This window comes from Lepidochelys kempii, chromosome 2, assembly GCF_965140265.1.
Source record: "Lepidochelys kempii isolate rLepKem1 chromosome 2, rLepKem1.hap2, whole genome shotgun sequence".
NCBI lineage: Eukaryota > Metazoa > Chordata > Testudines > Cheloniidae > Lepidochelys > Lepidochelys kempii.
In genome coordinates, this window is record NC_133257.1 from 134390213 (window position 1) to 134405864 (window position 15652).

The following is a 15652-nucleotide window of genomic DNA, read 5'->3' on the forward strand; positions in this document are numbered from 1 at the left end:
AATGATAGGACATACTTCCCCCGTCCTCTCCCCTTTGAAAAGAACGCAGTGCGATTCACTTATGTTCCTGATTCCATCTGTCATCTGTAACTTATACCAAAGTTAATTCCGTAATGGACAGATAGTGAAACACACATTTTGTTAGCCAAAAATTTGGCATGCCAGTTTGAAACACAGGAGCCAGTGAAAATGCAGTTATACAGAGTATGATGACAATTCCAAGACCTTATTATAGGGACAAATTTTGCTATCATTAGTACGAACATTTCAGTGGAGTTATTTCAGGATTACCCTGGGGGGACAGAGCAGAATTTGGCCCGTGAGTATTAAAATGCAGAGCAAGATCCAACTGGTAAGCATTAATCCATCTCAATATTTTGATGCTTTGCCAAATCTTTTGACATTTTCCCAACCCTTCTGTAAACATGACAACCCATTTTTAGGCTATGTAGGTTCTAGGTACAGCAAAGGTCTCATTGCCACATGTTATGGTACACCTCTAACATACTGCAATATAGGATTTTATTTTAAATGAAATCCTGTCCTAGATTGATGCCCAAAGTAATGTAGTGGTTTAGCTAAGGAGAATGTCACACTAACTGCACAAGACATATCACTCTCCTTGCAATGAAAGTGTTAGATGAGCCAATGGAGATGCCCATTCTGTTGCCCTGGAGGGACTCAGGCACAACTCCATGACATTCTCCAAACAAAATAAGTTTAAGAACATTGCCATTCTGGGAAACAGTGAAGACAACTACTGGTAAGTACTTTCAGCAAACAGTGCATCATTCCTTCCCCTAGTTTAGATTCCCCTTTTATTTCTGTGTCATATACGTCCATGAAAGGAGTGGAGCTTTTTAGAGTTCGACATGTCTAAATGAATTTATTGGATCACATGCTGGTTAACTCTATACCACAAATATTTTTACTATTGCTGTAAAGTCCAAGGTATGGTTATAACTCAGCGAGAGAGAGAATCTCAGAGTTGAAGCACTCAGCTGGCATTCAGGAGACGTGGGTTCAGTTCCTTGCCCTCAGACTTCCTCTGTAGCTATAGGAATATCAGTCTCTGTGCTTCAGATCCCCAGAGGAAAACCAATTCCTTATTCCCCACCCAATGTCTGCTCAGCTGGTATGCTCTTTGGGGCAGGGCTGTCTCTTAATGCAAGAGTACACAATGGGACCCAGATCTCTGGTGGGGTGTCTACGTGTTTGTATAATACACACGTCACCAAAAGTTTTGACTGCAGTGACAGAATCAATTGTACAACCATATGTACAATAGCAAAAGAAATGCCCAGCCATTTCAGGTTAGTTAAAACACCTACATGTGGTTGCATTTCCCTCCACCCCTCCCCATTTTTCAAGTGCAAGCATGTGTTTGCCTTCTTTGCACATGCCTCACGATTTATTGTCCGCAAAAGTACCTCATACCCATCGTCATACACCATCTAAAAGCTAAGGAGGAAACAGCCATCTCCATACTGCAAAGTCTGTGGAATTTGTGGGTGGATTTACTGCCAACTGTCGCTGAGTCTGCTTGATGTGGATACTGCTGTGGCGTGTTTGGGTTTACTTCATTTGTCTCCCATCACCGATGAAGCATTAATGTGAGGAATCATCTGAGTTCTAATTGCTCTGTGTCCCAGGATTGATCAAAAGCTAACGTATTTGTTCAGTCTGTATGAAGTTGGGAGAGATTAAAATGCTTTTCTATACATTATATGGAAGGTGAAAGTGTAGTGCTGGAGTATGACACTTATTTGAATATCACCATAGTCAACAAGTTACATACCTATTCTTCTTCAGCATCTGCTTTCCCATTCAAAGGCAGCAGGGTCAGAGTGCAGATTTCGTCCCAATAATTCCAGGTTGATTCACATACTACATTAACAGAGATAACTCAGAGAATTCAAAGATTAAGGCCAGAAGAGACCATTGTGATCTTTCTGATCTGACCTTCTATATAACATAGCCCATAAGGCTTGTCTGAATTAATTCCTGTTTGAACTAGAATATAGCTTGGGGCGGAGGGGGGGAAGCAGAGTGCCAATCTTGACATAAAAATATCCAGTGATAAAGAATCTACCACAACCCTCAGTAAGTTGTTCCAGTGGTTAATTACCCTCACTACTGAACAGTGCGCACCTAGGTGTCTGAATTTGGCTAGCATCAGCTTTCAGCCATTGGGTCTTTTTGTCCCTTTGTCTGCTAGATTCAGTGCATTACCTCTTTCTATCTTGAATTAGTCTTAACTAAGGTAAGAAAAAATTATGTCGGGTTCTGGTTTTAGCTTCTCCATCAAGAACAAACACCATATGACAAGATGTGTAGTCACATTGGTTAATGCACTACTGGAAGATACTTGGATATTATGGCAATGAGTGCTGGAGAGAATTAAAAAAATCTCCAAAAATGTATCCATGTTGGGAAGTTATGGGATTTGGTGCAATAGATTTTTCAGGGAACCCTAATGAGTGGCAAGGCAAGGATGCTGCAGGTGCATTGACAGAACTTGGTGGACTAACTTGCACACTGGTTGCCTGGACTCTGCTCTCCTTTAGGTATTGTCATTCAGCAGAAGACACATTTACTTTGAATTTTTAAGAAGTAATCAACAGTGAGTTGTTTGAAGTTTTGATACATGAAAAAGCAAATCTGATCTTGACATACTAGGAGTGAAATTCACTAACGTGCACAAGGATGCATTCGTCTTGTGTTGGCCTTAAGCTCCACTTAAGCCTCTGGAGCCAGATCAAAAGTCAGTAGGACTAACTTCTGTTGACTCCAATGGGCTTTGCATCAGGCCCATGGTGCTTTGTTCCCTCTATGTGAATGAAATACATAAACACAACATGTTCTGAATGCAATTTTAAGATACTTTTAATCACAAATGAACTCCTCTCTCTCTCTCTCTTCTCTCTGTGTAAACCTTTCAAGGATAAACCCAAAGGAAGCATGTTGAGTCATGATTTCTGATATTTGGACTGTGTGTGTGTGTGTTATCTATATTACCTTTAAACAAGATTCCTGTTTAACATATCCATTCATGCATTTGGTAGGTCTACAAATTATTCTGTTTGTTTACTACTGCACTACTTCTCTTATTATCACTGAACAGCAGATTGAGTATGGTGACTGACAGACTATGATGCCCCTGAGTAATATCCCAGAGCAGGAATCTTTCTTAACCTTGTTTTATGAACTCGAGATTGCATATGGTAATCTTGAGCTGCATCAGATAGGGACACCTTGCTTGTGATTATCTTGCAGTTCAGACGGATTTTAAAAATGACATGACACGAAAAATTCTATTGAAAGAGATTTGATCAATTCTGTTCACTTACACACCTATAGCCATATTTGAAGGAAGAAGCATTTGGCTTCTGTCAGTCATGAGCTCGAGGTTGCCTGCTGCATAGCAGTATTGAGAAGTTAACAAAATGTAACAGTGAAAGAAGTATTTTAATGGGACTCCAACTAATCTAGGATTAAGCTCTATCGCATCATTTTAAAAGATGCATTTTTTGAAAAAAAAATGCATTCTCTTTTTTCTGATGGACTATTCATCTTACATCAAGTAAAACTTAAAATCAACCAAGACGCTTGTAGCTGTGTATAATAGGAAGTGAGCATATTCAGAAGCATTTATTTGGATTTAAAATGGCATTAGCATATGACAGAGTTTATATTCTGCTTATGCATAGCATATAAAGTATTTCCTGTTCACTCACTATCTCTAAACTCTCATGGAGCTCTGTATCACACGTGAGTGTTTATAGCAAAATATCTCTAGGGTCAGATTCAAATATCCTGACTGATGCTGAGTAGCACTTTATACTGGTACTCATTGTGAATGTGGGTAGCTGAATCCTGACCACAGTGATTTTGATTTGCCCTCAAATAATCATCTTTTTCCTCTGAATATGTAGATTGTGGATGCCAGGCTGTCAGAGCTAAATATGAAGAATTAGTCTAAATAAACTATCAATCTTTACACCTTTATTTTTTTTAAATTATTTAACTTTTATTACTGTTGCACCATTTATACAATTACATATAATTTCAATGCATCCATTGTACATTTTGTTTTTCATTTGTTTTCCAATGAGTGGTGTGTGGTGTCTGTGACACAGAATGGAAGAGAAACTGGAACTGCAATGAACGCAGACTTTTTCATTTCCACTGACCAATAAACAGAACTACAGGTGCACCCAACCACAGACATGCATTAACTCGTCATGAGAAATCTAGGTAGGCTAAGTAGGATGAGAATGCTGTTTACTCCCAAAAATATTTGGAGAGGAAGAAGAATTGGAGGATTGGCATTGAGAAAAATGTGGACAGCTAAGTGGGTTTGTCTGAAAGTTGGCATTCATCCACTGCATAAAAAATATATCAAAATAAGAAAGGGTGTAAATAAAAAAAAAAAACCCACAGAAAATGCTGCTTTCATAAAGATCTGATTGCCTTGGCACAAGCCCAGCGGGCAGAATCAAATGCACCACTCCCAAACCCCATTACAGAACGAAAAAAAGATTTTGATACATTGGTGGAGTGCATTTACAGCAGTTCAGATACAAAAGATGCGCTGTACTTTCAGACATCCATATTTTTAAATCCTGGCAGAAAGTATATTAGATATTTCCCCACAAAAATACTATTTGGATTCTTCCCCCCCCCCCTCCCTTGTTCCCTCCCAACTTGATGGGACATCCTTTTTTTTTTTTTTTTTTTTTTCCCCTGGGCAATACATATTATTTCAGATCTGAAACAAGTTAGTATAGCTGAAAAAATTAAAAAAAAAAAAAAAAAAAAAAAAGGAAAAAAAAAAGACAGGTTGTTTTAAGTGGTTAATTTCACCAGGCTGTCCAATTTAATCTTGCACTGCTATGGTTTGATCCGAATTAGTCGCTGGAACTTCAGAAGATTTCGCTTCCTCTGGTGGGGCTGCAGGCGCTGAAGCCTTGGGAGTAGAACTAGGTGCTTCTGTTGCTGCCGGGGTCTCCTTGGAAGAAGGTGCAGCCTCGCTGCTGCTAGGTTTTGAGTCTGAAGCTGGGGCCACATCACTTTTAGTTTCTTGGGCTGCAGGTGCTGCGGGAGCCTCAGTCTTTTTGGCTTCCCCTTCCTCTTTGCTCTTGTCATCTGCTTTACTAGTAGCTGTGGCTTCTGAAGGCTGGGAAACTTTTGCATCATTGCTGGGCTCAGAAGTTTTAGATGCTTCACTACTGGCAGCAGGAGCAGAGGCTGAAGTCTGTTCCTCTTGCTTAGGTGCCAGTTGTTCATTGTTCTTCTGTGGCTCCACTTTTGCGTCGACAACAGCCTCTGGCTTCTCTGGTTCAGATTTCTGGACTTCTTCCTGGCTCACGGCTTTTTCTTTTTCCCCTTCTTTGTCTTCTGTCTTATTGGCAGCAACCTGGGACTCTTTATCACCCTTCTCCTCCTTGTTGTTCTCCTTCACTTCTCCGGTCTCTGTGGTTTGCTGGGCATCCTCATTCTGTTTTGGAGTCTCCTCTTCCTCGGTAGCTGCTCCCTCAGCCTTCTTGTCCTTGTCTTTAGCTTTTTCATCATTTACATTGTACCCCTTCTTCTTCTTGCTAAGTTTGCCTCCCATGTTTGGAGTTCTGCAAAAAGGAAAAAAAAGATGGTTACCAAAAACCTCTACCTCGCCTCCCCAAAGCTAAATTACTTACTACTTCTCACACCAGCAGCTGGAAAGTTTGGGTGCTGCCTATTCCAGCAGAGAATGCAGTAACTTGATCAGTGATTAGCTACTGAACACAATGATCTACGAGAGTGCCAAACACCTATCAGGTCACTACCTGCCCTGCCCAAGAGGCCCTGCAATACTTGGGCCACCAGATCCTTAAATCATCACCCCATGAATTCAAGAAGAATCAGCTGCTAGTGCTAGTTACCCCTCCACCTTCCAATTTCTGTCAAGAGGAATTGAAAAGGGAGGAAGAGGAAGCATGCAACTCTATCTTTTATGTCTCGGAAAGGTATTCAAAGGGAATAAAAGAAGAAGAGCTCAGGAGTACCATTCAAGTTAGACAAATACTAAATTTGAATCCTTACAAAGCCTAGCTGCTGTATCCATCTCTGGCTATCACAAAAATCGACTATAACTCATTCCCTAAGAAAACTTGTTAAGGATTTACTTGTCCCCAGAAATGCTTTTAGAGGCCTTGAGAATAAAAGTGGTCACTGCTTCTCAGTGATTGAAGTGAATCTATCACATACAAAGCAACTTAACAGCACTGATCCATACTAGGGGTGCTTGGTGTAACAAAAAACACCAACAAGTAGTGCATGTTCAGTAGCCAGATTTCAAATGTTAATAACTCAGCTATTTATATTTTGATGCAGAGCTAAGACCGCAGGCCAAGTTTTACCCTAAAATTTATTTTATTTTTTACAGCCAAGCTATAAACTGATTCAAACTGTTTTAGAATGAAAGTGCTGACCCAACTAACAGTGACACTGAATGGATTTATATTTTCCCTAACATAAAAGGCTGCATATACTTCACAACAATGTCCAGTGCCTTACATAGCTCATTCCCACTAAGGCGGCAGATTGCCCACTGGGTGTGTATGCACAGAGGACAAAAATGTGCACCCAAATTCAAGTTTGATTAAGTGGACATGTCCATTAGGTTCAAAATTAAAATGGAATCAAGAATCAGGAAGGACTTTGGAATAAAGACTTACCTGGCTTATTGTGCAACTTATCCTGTCGTTCCTTCATATTGCAGTACATATGGTATGTAACAATCTCCCACTGTTTTAATTCAGTCACATAAGGAACCTTATGAGCTGCAATACTTGGGCACAGCAGGTTGAGTTAAGAAACAGCAATACTGACAACCTGAAATACAGCAAGGCTATTACAGCTCTTCTAATAGAGAGAAATAAACCCAGTGTGGGGACTTTTTACATGCAGGTTTATATATACTACACAATGTAATATAATCTATTTAATATGTTTAAAATGTTATACCTCTTTCTTCTAGCTTCTTGCCAAGATTTTTAGATGTACTAGGAATTGGATCCCTAACCTGAGTCACCTTAAAGAGACTCAACTTTCAGAATCCCCAAGTCCCCACCCTTAGTCAGGCCCCTTTAAAATATGCCTCAAGCTGGACATGCAAAAGCGAAGACACCCAACATCACTCATCATTTCTGAAAATCTTGGCTTCTGTCAATAGGTGTGTATATCTGTATTTGATGTGAGGATTTGTATCTCCTTGGTAAGGAGTAAAGACTCAAGTCTTAGCTAACAAGATCTTTAATCCTGAACTGTACATTGAAACACAAATTTGGTCTGGTTAAAACAAAGGAGAGTGAAAGGTGATGTCATTACTAATAGGCCCCCGACTTGAAAATCCACACTTCTGTCTGAAAAATATTTACCCACTATTGTTACCAGTAGTACTACTATTGCAACCTGGAGATCATCATAAATGAAAGGTTAGAGGCGGGAAATTCTCACTTTCAGTTTTATATTTAGAAGACAGTGAACAATCAACTGTACTGTCAAATATATGTTCCCTTTCAGAGTTTCCTCTGTAGAGTCAAATTACTAAGTTTCCCTTGTTTGGGTGGTTCTTTCACACAGCTATAGGGAGAAAAAAAATATGAAATTTTTTGTATCTTTACATTCACAGTTATTAGAGAAAGTCAGGGGCAGATATAATATCAGGAATTACTCTTAAGCCATTTTTAAAAAGTGACTAGCTTTCAAGTTGACTATGTCCCTTTAACGTCTTAGTCTTCCTGAAATTCCTTTTACAAAAATCTAATTTAATTTGCACCACCTACACTCTGTTTGTATCTCTCCTAGCTTGGGAAATGAAGACAACCTAGAAAAAAATGAAAGTGAAACTGACTAGTCAAATTCTACAATAGCGCAATCCTGCAATGTTTATATTGTAAAGACTGCAAAATGTTGTTTCCTTGACATCTTTCTATTAGTATTTTACGGCAAACACAAATCTAATTTTAGGGCAGAAGTTGAACTGTGAGTGTCCCTTTAAGATACAACAGCACTCTATATCAAATTTTACTAAAATAGTGATATCAACTGGGGCAGGAGGGGAGGGGGGAGAGAAATAATCCATTCCATCCTTCTGCATGGTGGCCAAGATACCCATCATACACTCAAGTTACACACCATCTGGTGATGTTCTACCTATTTCCTATCAGATTTTGAAATGCAACCCCCATTAATGAGTACATTACTTGACAAGTAGCACTAATGTGCCATTTCAGTCCTCATTTCTTTGGATTAGCATATTACCACTGATCGCGATGGAGACCATTTGTTTTCAGCAGCCTGGACAAGGGACCTTTCTGCAGAGGTAGATTTCCTGCTGCTGTATCAACAAGGCATATGCATAGTCTAACAGTGGCTCCCCTGCATATGTTCAATTGAAATTGGAAATTATGATCGACAGTGACCTTCCAGGTCTCAAGCCTCAAACAGGAGAGTAATCACAAGGAAACTATTTATGTGGTAATGGGGAAATGTGGAGTCCTGCAATGGTAATGGATCTTAAAAGCCTTATGCTCAGAAATAATATGCTATTCTCAAAATGATTGAAAGGTGAACCACTGTAAAAGGGATTCTAACCCTAGGTGAACGATACTGGAGGATTTCGAGGACTACTTTTGTTGAAGGAAGTTCAACCTCTTAGTTATTTAAAGAAAGGCCAAGGACTTTGTTTGCTGTCTAATATCATGGCCTCCCCAATTCTCACTATTAGTCTAGTCCATTGATTTCAACTCCAGCACTTCTTATAGGAACAAAAGGCGGTTTACACACTCGTACAACTGGTGAGCTTCAGAGGGTTTCTGCAATTCAGCAGGAACAGAGATTTATACCAGAGCTGTGTGCACTTTCGGATTTCCAATCCCTAACTAAGCCTCTATTTGTTTTCCAATACTAATGCCCAAATATCATGAGCCTAATTTTATTTGCTGCGCCTTCTGTATTTTTCCAGATTTTACTATAACATGTATGGCAATTCACCAACCTTGCTTTTTTAATATAAATTATTTTGCTCTGAATACTACTAGTCACAAATGTTCTAGGGTAGAGGTCCTTCAAGAAGTAGAAATACAACTTAAAAGAGAAATGCATGCTCAAGAACCTATGAAATAGATTTTATTTGTTCTGATGCATTTTCTGTATGACTCCTGTGCCCCAGATTTACCTGAAGTCATTTGGTATTATGTATTAGTACTGAAAGGTGGGGGAAAGATGTACAAACTATTTTCAGCTCTATTTATAGATGCTTAAGAGTTAAAAATGGACTGCTACTTTCTAGCCTTGAGAATAAGGTAACCAAGGCAGACAAGGGTTTTTAAAAAAAAAGACAGACCACTCTGGAACTTGTAGGCCAGCTTATCTGACAACTGTTTCCTAAGCTAGTAGGTGTTGCTACCAGTCATGCAATAACTATCATTTACTTAACTGAAAGTGCTGCATGAAGAAGATCACTCATCCTCTCAGTAAGTTTTCCAATTGCCTGGTTTCTATTCACGTTATAACCAAATGGACTGTTGCTTTTCCTCTCCTGGCTTATCAGGCTATAACGCAAAATGAGGACATAGGACCCATCAGTGCTACCAAGGACGTATATTTGTGCTGTAGGTAAAGATGGGATTTGATGTTCTTCTCCCCAACCCATCCTACCTTCCAGTCAATCTCTCTTTCTCTCTCTGATTTCCTCCTCCAGAAGCGGGTCCTTATTTCTGTTACCACTGTCTGAAGTGGGTGCTATCATCCTCAGAACCCTTACCACCAGTTCTAGTCATGCTTCAGAGAAGGCTCTCAGTATCTAGTGTAAAGAATCCTGGGGTCCACCAGACACAAAGGACTCCTACTGCACATAACAGAATATTAAAAGTTTGGAGCAGGAACCAGATGGGAAGAAACTTAGGAAGCAGAATTCAAGACTGGTCTGTTCGTAAGAGACTACAGCAGTCACAAGCACTAGTACAGAGCCCATGATGTCTGGTGCCATGTAACCATGTGTCTAATGTATATAAAAGGTTTCCTCTTGAGACCATTCCCATAGAGTATTGTACTATTGAAGGGTCAAATACCAGCTTTAATATCCACATTTGGGTCAATTCAAACCAAAGGCAAAAAAGATTCCTTAAACATACCCAAAATATTTATAATATTTATTCCAAACATTACCTCAGATCTTAAATTTAATAACATAACAAGGTTTGCTTTATTTTTGGCCTCCACACAGAGTTCCTTCTGCTATGAGAGAGAAAAGGAGGAGAAAAGACTCATTTATGGAAATAACGCTGGTTTTAGTGATGTAGTCTCATTACGAGAACCAGGAGCAAGAGATAGCCCTTTGTACTGGTATTGTTTTCATGGTTAGGTAAAGAAAATGGTGAATGTTCAGAGTCACATTCATAGCATCCATTGACCTAAGTGGGGGCTATGGGTGCTCAGTGCTGCTGAAAGTCTGGCCACTTATGCAATTCCTAAATGTGGGTTTGAGTGCCTAAATTTAGGCAACCAGGTTCAAAAATCTAGGCCCAACTGACTACGCTGAAAAATGTGCCACATGACATTATAGAAAGAAAAAACGTAATCTATTTTAAAGAATAATCTATTAAATCATGTTGACTCAAAGATCAAAGCCATCCCAAATGAAAGGTGAGAGAAAGCTGATGCACATGTACAGGTAGAGGCCTTTGCCCTGCACTTTCCAGTGTGCCAACTGTGTAACCCATTTGGTTTTGTTTAATTTTCCAATTTCAGAAGAATGAGAAAAATATGGAGAGCTACATTCAATGCAAGTAAGTTTATTATGGTGTACTTCTATTGTGGTGGCATCCACAATAAGCTAAACACGGTCTATGTATCAGGGAAGATAGTCCTTGAAGAGTTTACAAATCTACAGTGGTTAATATCATAACTGCTTGAGCTACAGTTGATAGATATGGGCTTCAAAATCCATATTTGGATCAAAACACTCCCAAAACTTTGAGGGGAACACAAAATCCAAAGTTTAGTTTTGGAACTGTCTCTAGCTGTTGCCAATTGACTGTGGTGAAATTTTAATTTGTGTAATCAAACACTCTCAAAGAGAAGGCCAGTTTGTATTGTTGTGAAGAGGTCCCCTGAATTTCGAGGCTGTGCTCTTCCATTGCTGGAGAGAAACAGGAAAAGCAAAGTGGTATATTGGTTGTTTCTGTATGTGTAGCTAACAGCAATGATTTTCTGAGGTTCCAAAGCAGTAGTTCAGCCAAGTAGAATGAACTAAAAGACTTACAAGCTGCAATGGAGATAAAAAGCATTTCAATCCATTCAGAATTATTTCACTGGAGTGTTCATCCAAAGGTAGAGGAAACATTAAGAAAGAAAAAACAGCCCATACGCAGATATTATAATGAAGATGTTCTAAAAGAAGATCAGTATATATGTATAGGCTTTATTCAACTCCTAAAAGCTTCTTGGGCCAGACTTTTAAAAATCTGGGACCTTGTCCTCTGCATTAAAAGTATTCACCCTGAAGTTTTCTATCACTCCCAGAAAGTAGCACCAGAATTAAGTATCCTTCAGTTTATTTTTTTTAAAAAATCACACACACACACACACACACACACTCTACATCAGTGGTTCCCAAACTAGGGGTGCCACCTGTTCACGGAAAGCCCCTGGTGGGCCGGGCCAGGCCAGTTTGTTTATCTGCTGCATCCGCAGGTTGGGCCGATCGCAGCTCCCACTGGTCACGGTTTGCCGTCCCAGGCCAATAGGGTCTGCGGGAAGCTGTGGCCAGCACGTCCCTCGGCCCGCACTGCTTCTCGCAGCCCCCATTGGCTGAGAACGGCGAACCGCCGCCACTGGGAGCTGCGATCAGCTGAACCTGCAGATGCGGCAGGTAAATAAAGCAGCCTGGCCTACCAGGGGCTTTCCCTGAACAACCAGTGCCCCTAGTTTGGGAACCACTGCACTACCACTGTCAAACACTCCCCCATGATGGAATATACATGATTAGCTGGATGCCTAGGATGACAGCATCACAAAATGTTAAATCTAAGATCATGGATTACAGTAATGTATTCACAGAATAGAATTAAAAAATTCAACTGGTCTTTAAATAGGCCAATATAACAGACGCTGGAAAAAAGTACAGTATAAAAATCTGACTGCAGTTTTAAAGAGTCATAATTAAATTGTGCCTCTATAATGAAATTGCATCCTTCTGAAAAAAGTCAATAGAACTAGCTCTTTATATAACTAGCTGTCTAAGGGTTTCATCTATAAAAGTTATTACTTCCTGTATACACATACATATTTTATATAAAGCATCATTTAGTAAAAGCCTTCACATTGCAGCAAAGGGTCAGATCATTTAATAAGGGATCAAACTAGGACTGACCATTAGCAACATCCTTAACAGAGAGAACTGTACATTTCCAGGATGGATGGAAGGCTAGAAAGACTCCAGGCTGGAAAGGTTATGACCCCATAAACTAAGAGTCTGCTTCTGAGAAGAAACTACGCACCCAGAGTTCCCACTCAACTTCAGTGGGAGTGTGTGGTGCTCAGCATTGCCAAAAATTAAGCCCCAAACCCCACTTCAGGAAAGCACTTAAGAATATACTTAAATCCCATTGAAGTCCATGGGACTTAAGCATGTGCTTAAGTAACTGAGGCCTAAACTAGCACATTTGGCATACCGTAAAAGAATGGAAGTAAGCTTCAAGAGATTTGGAGGAAGTAACAGGTCAGTCTCAGTCATACCAACTACAAAAATCAGCTGCCAAGCTACCTCAGCATCAGCTACTTCCCATCTCATTCCCAGCTTTAAGTACTGTACAACAAAAGTCTATAATTCAAAGCAGAGTTTCAACATTGCAAAATAAATAGATAGGTACCCTTCCCGCCGGTTACCCAGCTGACTGCCATTTAATAAAGGCATTGCAACAAACTGTAAGTAATCAAACATTGATGGAGCAAGTAATTCAATGACTTGCTGTACTCATGTTTTTAGAAAAAGCCACAGATGTTTAACATAGAAAAGTGTGCGTATTAAGAACTTAGTTCTAGTGTTTCAAGCATTTAGTCAAGTAGAGTTACATATACATTTAGGGCCAGATTTTCACGAGTACCTCAGCACCCAACAGCTCCCACTAAACAATGGATGCTGCACACTTTTGGAAATTGGGATTCTGATGGTCTACTTCCATTGCAATAGAAAAAAAAATTTTACTAACGTGTGGTTTCACCAGGTATACAACAAAACCTAGGTAAAAGTACCAATGAGTCTTTTTGAAATTCCCACCACCACCACTAGTACAGGGAGGTGAAGTGGCTAGTCCAAAGTCAACAGAAGTCTGTCAGACTCCCAGTTCTGATCCTTAGCCAAAAGCCAGTGGTTCCCCGCCCAATCACCCTTATGCTAACCCTGACCTAACGGCTTAACGTGATGGACATGGAAAAGGGGGCCCTAGCTCAAATTCAGGCTTCTTAAGACAAAGAAATTAAGCGGCTTTGGGAAATTTTAGTTGTCAAAGTCTGGAGGTATATGACCAAATTATGCTCGGATTTATTTCATATGTACATCAATTAATAAATCATCAGTGGAGTTAATTACATGGATGTAACAGAACAGAAGGTGGCCAGCAGTCTCCAGATGCCTCAAATTGTTCAATTTAAGTCCTTAAAATCTAGCAATTGCATTTGTTTATTGCAGTAGGAAATAGGATAATAAAATGAGAGATTCTTGACTCTGGCCATCATTGAGTAAAGGGTCAGCCTGTTTCTTATACTGACCACAAAGATCTTTTTTGCACTTCCTCAGTCTGCATACACTCCTGCCACTGGTACTCTCTCCCCTCTTCCTCATGGGCACTGTTTCAAAAACGTCATGAATTTCCAGGTCTGGAAAGGAACTGTATAGTAAAGAGGAGATATCCCTTAAAATACAAAAGCAGTGGTCACCTAATTTCCCACGTGCCATACTAAGCAGATATAGGCCATCTTTTGTTCCTTATTGAAGCTGACATTGTTTGTTTGTTTTTTCCCATGTGCAAGCCAACGTGGCACTACCAGCAGGTAGTATCTCAAGACTAGGTGTTTAGCTCTCAGATGGATACATTTCACTCTTACTTCTCTCCTTGTTGTCTTCCCCCGTAATTTTTAAAAATACAGCTCCCATTAATTCTTGAAGGTAATTTAGTATTCCACTAGCCCCCAGACTGACACACTGCAATACATTTAATTTCTTCTGAAAAATACCAACAGAATAGCCAGTGCAGGGTCATGTAATCCCTTGCAGATTATGGAAAAGGCTGTGTGAGGATTTATTTGGATATGGCCAAAAAGATTCTGTTAAGAGCTATTCTAAATTCATGGAGATGTTATTACTACCAGACAAAAGCAGGGTGACAATGACCCATATAAAAAAATTACAATATGTAAGAAATGTAATATCAGAAGTTCTGATTCTTGAAACTCTGCATTTGACAGTTGGGGGCTATTGTCAATAATTTGCCAAGTTCTATTAGTCCAAACACATCATCTCTTCATATAACAATATCCACAAGGTATTGAATAACCAGTCCAACTAGGAATGGACAATTATAGCTAGAACCAAAATAAAAAACCCACACACGTGGCAAAACTATCAGTATTGTGAGAACAAGTCAAAAAGGAAAAAAAATGCATGAGATATTGCCTAGATTTACTTGAAATACTTAATCTCAGATAGTTGTTGATACAGTAATGAAAAATAGGTGAGGAATCTATTATTCAAAGAACAGAGATGAAACTCTGTCTCAGGGCCAGCAGATTCATTAAAAACACTAGACTTGCCAAAATGACCAAATCTAATTAGCACCAAACTGAAATCACATGTAATCTGCTTGAATGAGTCATGTTCATCGCCATGTCTGGAGGAAGCCAGCCAGCTAGAGAGTATTCAGATAAAATATAATTGATCAACTAAATGACTGAAATATTTCAAGATATACTGATCATGTGTGTTACTTCTATATTAAGCGTTGGAGTGGAATTAAATTGGTTAAATATACATATGTATTTCAGATTACAGTAGCCTTGGCTCAAATAGCAATATTCTTCAAGCCTTGCTAATAGGTTGTTCTGCTCCATGTAACATGGCTTGTTGGCCTAATGCTGCAAGGTCGTTTAGTTTTCCCCAACATCGTTCACATTTCAGGAGGCATTTTAATGCAACAGCTGAATATTGTAGCCCGTATGTTCACTGAAGACATAATATCCTTGACATCTGACACTCAAACTATTTTGGTCTTAGGAGAAGCCATAGAAACAAGCATGTTTGATTCTATCAGAGGAAACCAAAAGCTCAAGGTGTTTGATTTTGTGGTTTCATATTATTTGTCACCTTGTATGCAAGTCATATTAGCGTGGTACTGTACAGCCTGGGCCCTGTTTACTCTGATCACATCATTTTTTGCAGAATCCACAACTTGTTGTAGAACCCATCATTTTTTACTATAGCTTATTTTTTGGACCAGGACCAAATTGTGATAGATGTTACAAAAATAATAAAAAACAATCCCTGCCTCAAAGAGCTTAAAATCCAAGTATAAAACAAAAACAGAAGGATTACAGAGGGGTAAAATGAAGC

The 15652-nt window shown here is 39.4% G+C and overlaps 1 protein-coding gene across 7 annotated transcripts in view; it reads right to left on the reverse strand.

The window, feature by feature from the left end:
* Positions 1–4006: 4006 nt before the first annotated feature.
* The window catches only part of BASP1 (brain abundant membrane attached signal protein 1), a 72414-nt gene continuing 60768 nt past the window's right edge, over positions 4007–15652 (reverse strand). For 4 of the 7 annotated variants that reach the window (XM_073332281.1, XM_073332285.1, XM_073332284.1 and 1 more), the window contains one exon: positions 4007–5627. In XM_073332281.1, the coding sequence (XP_073188382.1) occupies positions 4880–5627 (748 nt within the window). In that variant the 3' untranslated portion in view covers positions 4007–4879. The other 3 variants (XM_073332286.1, XR_012157372.1, XM_073332282.1) reach the window with 3 other exon arrangements.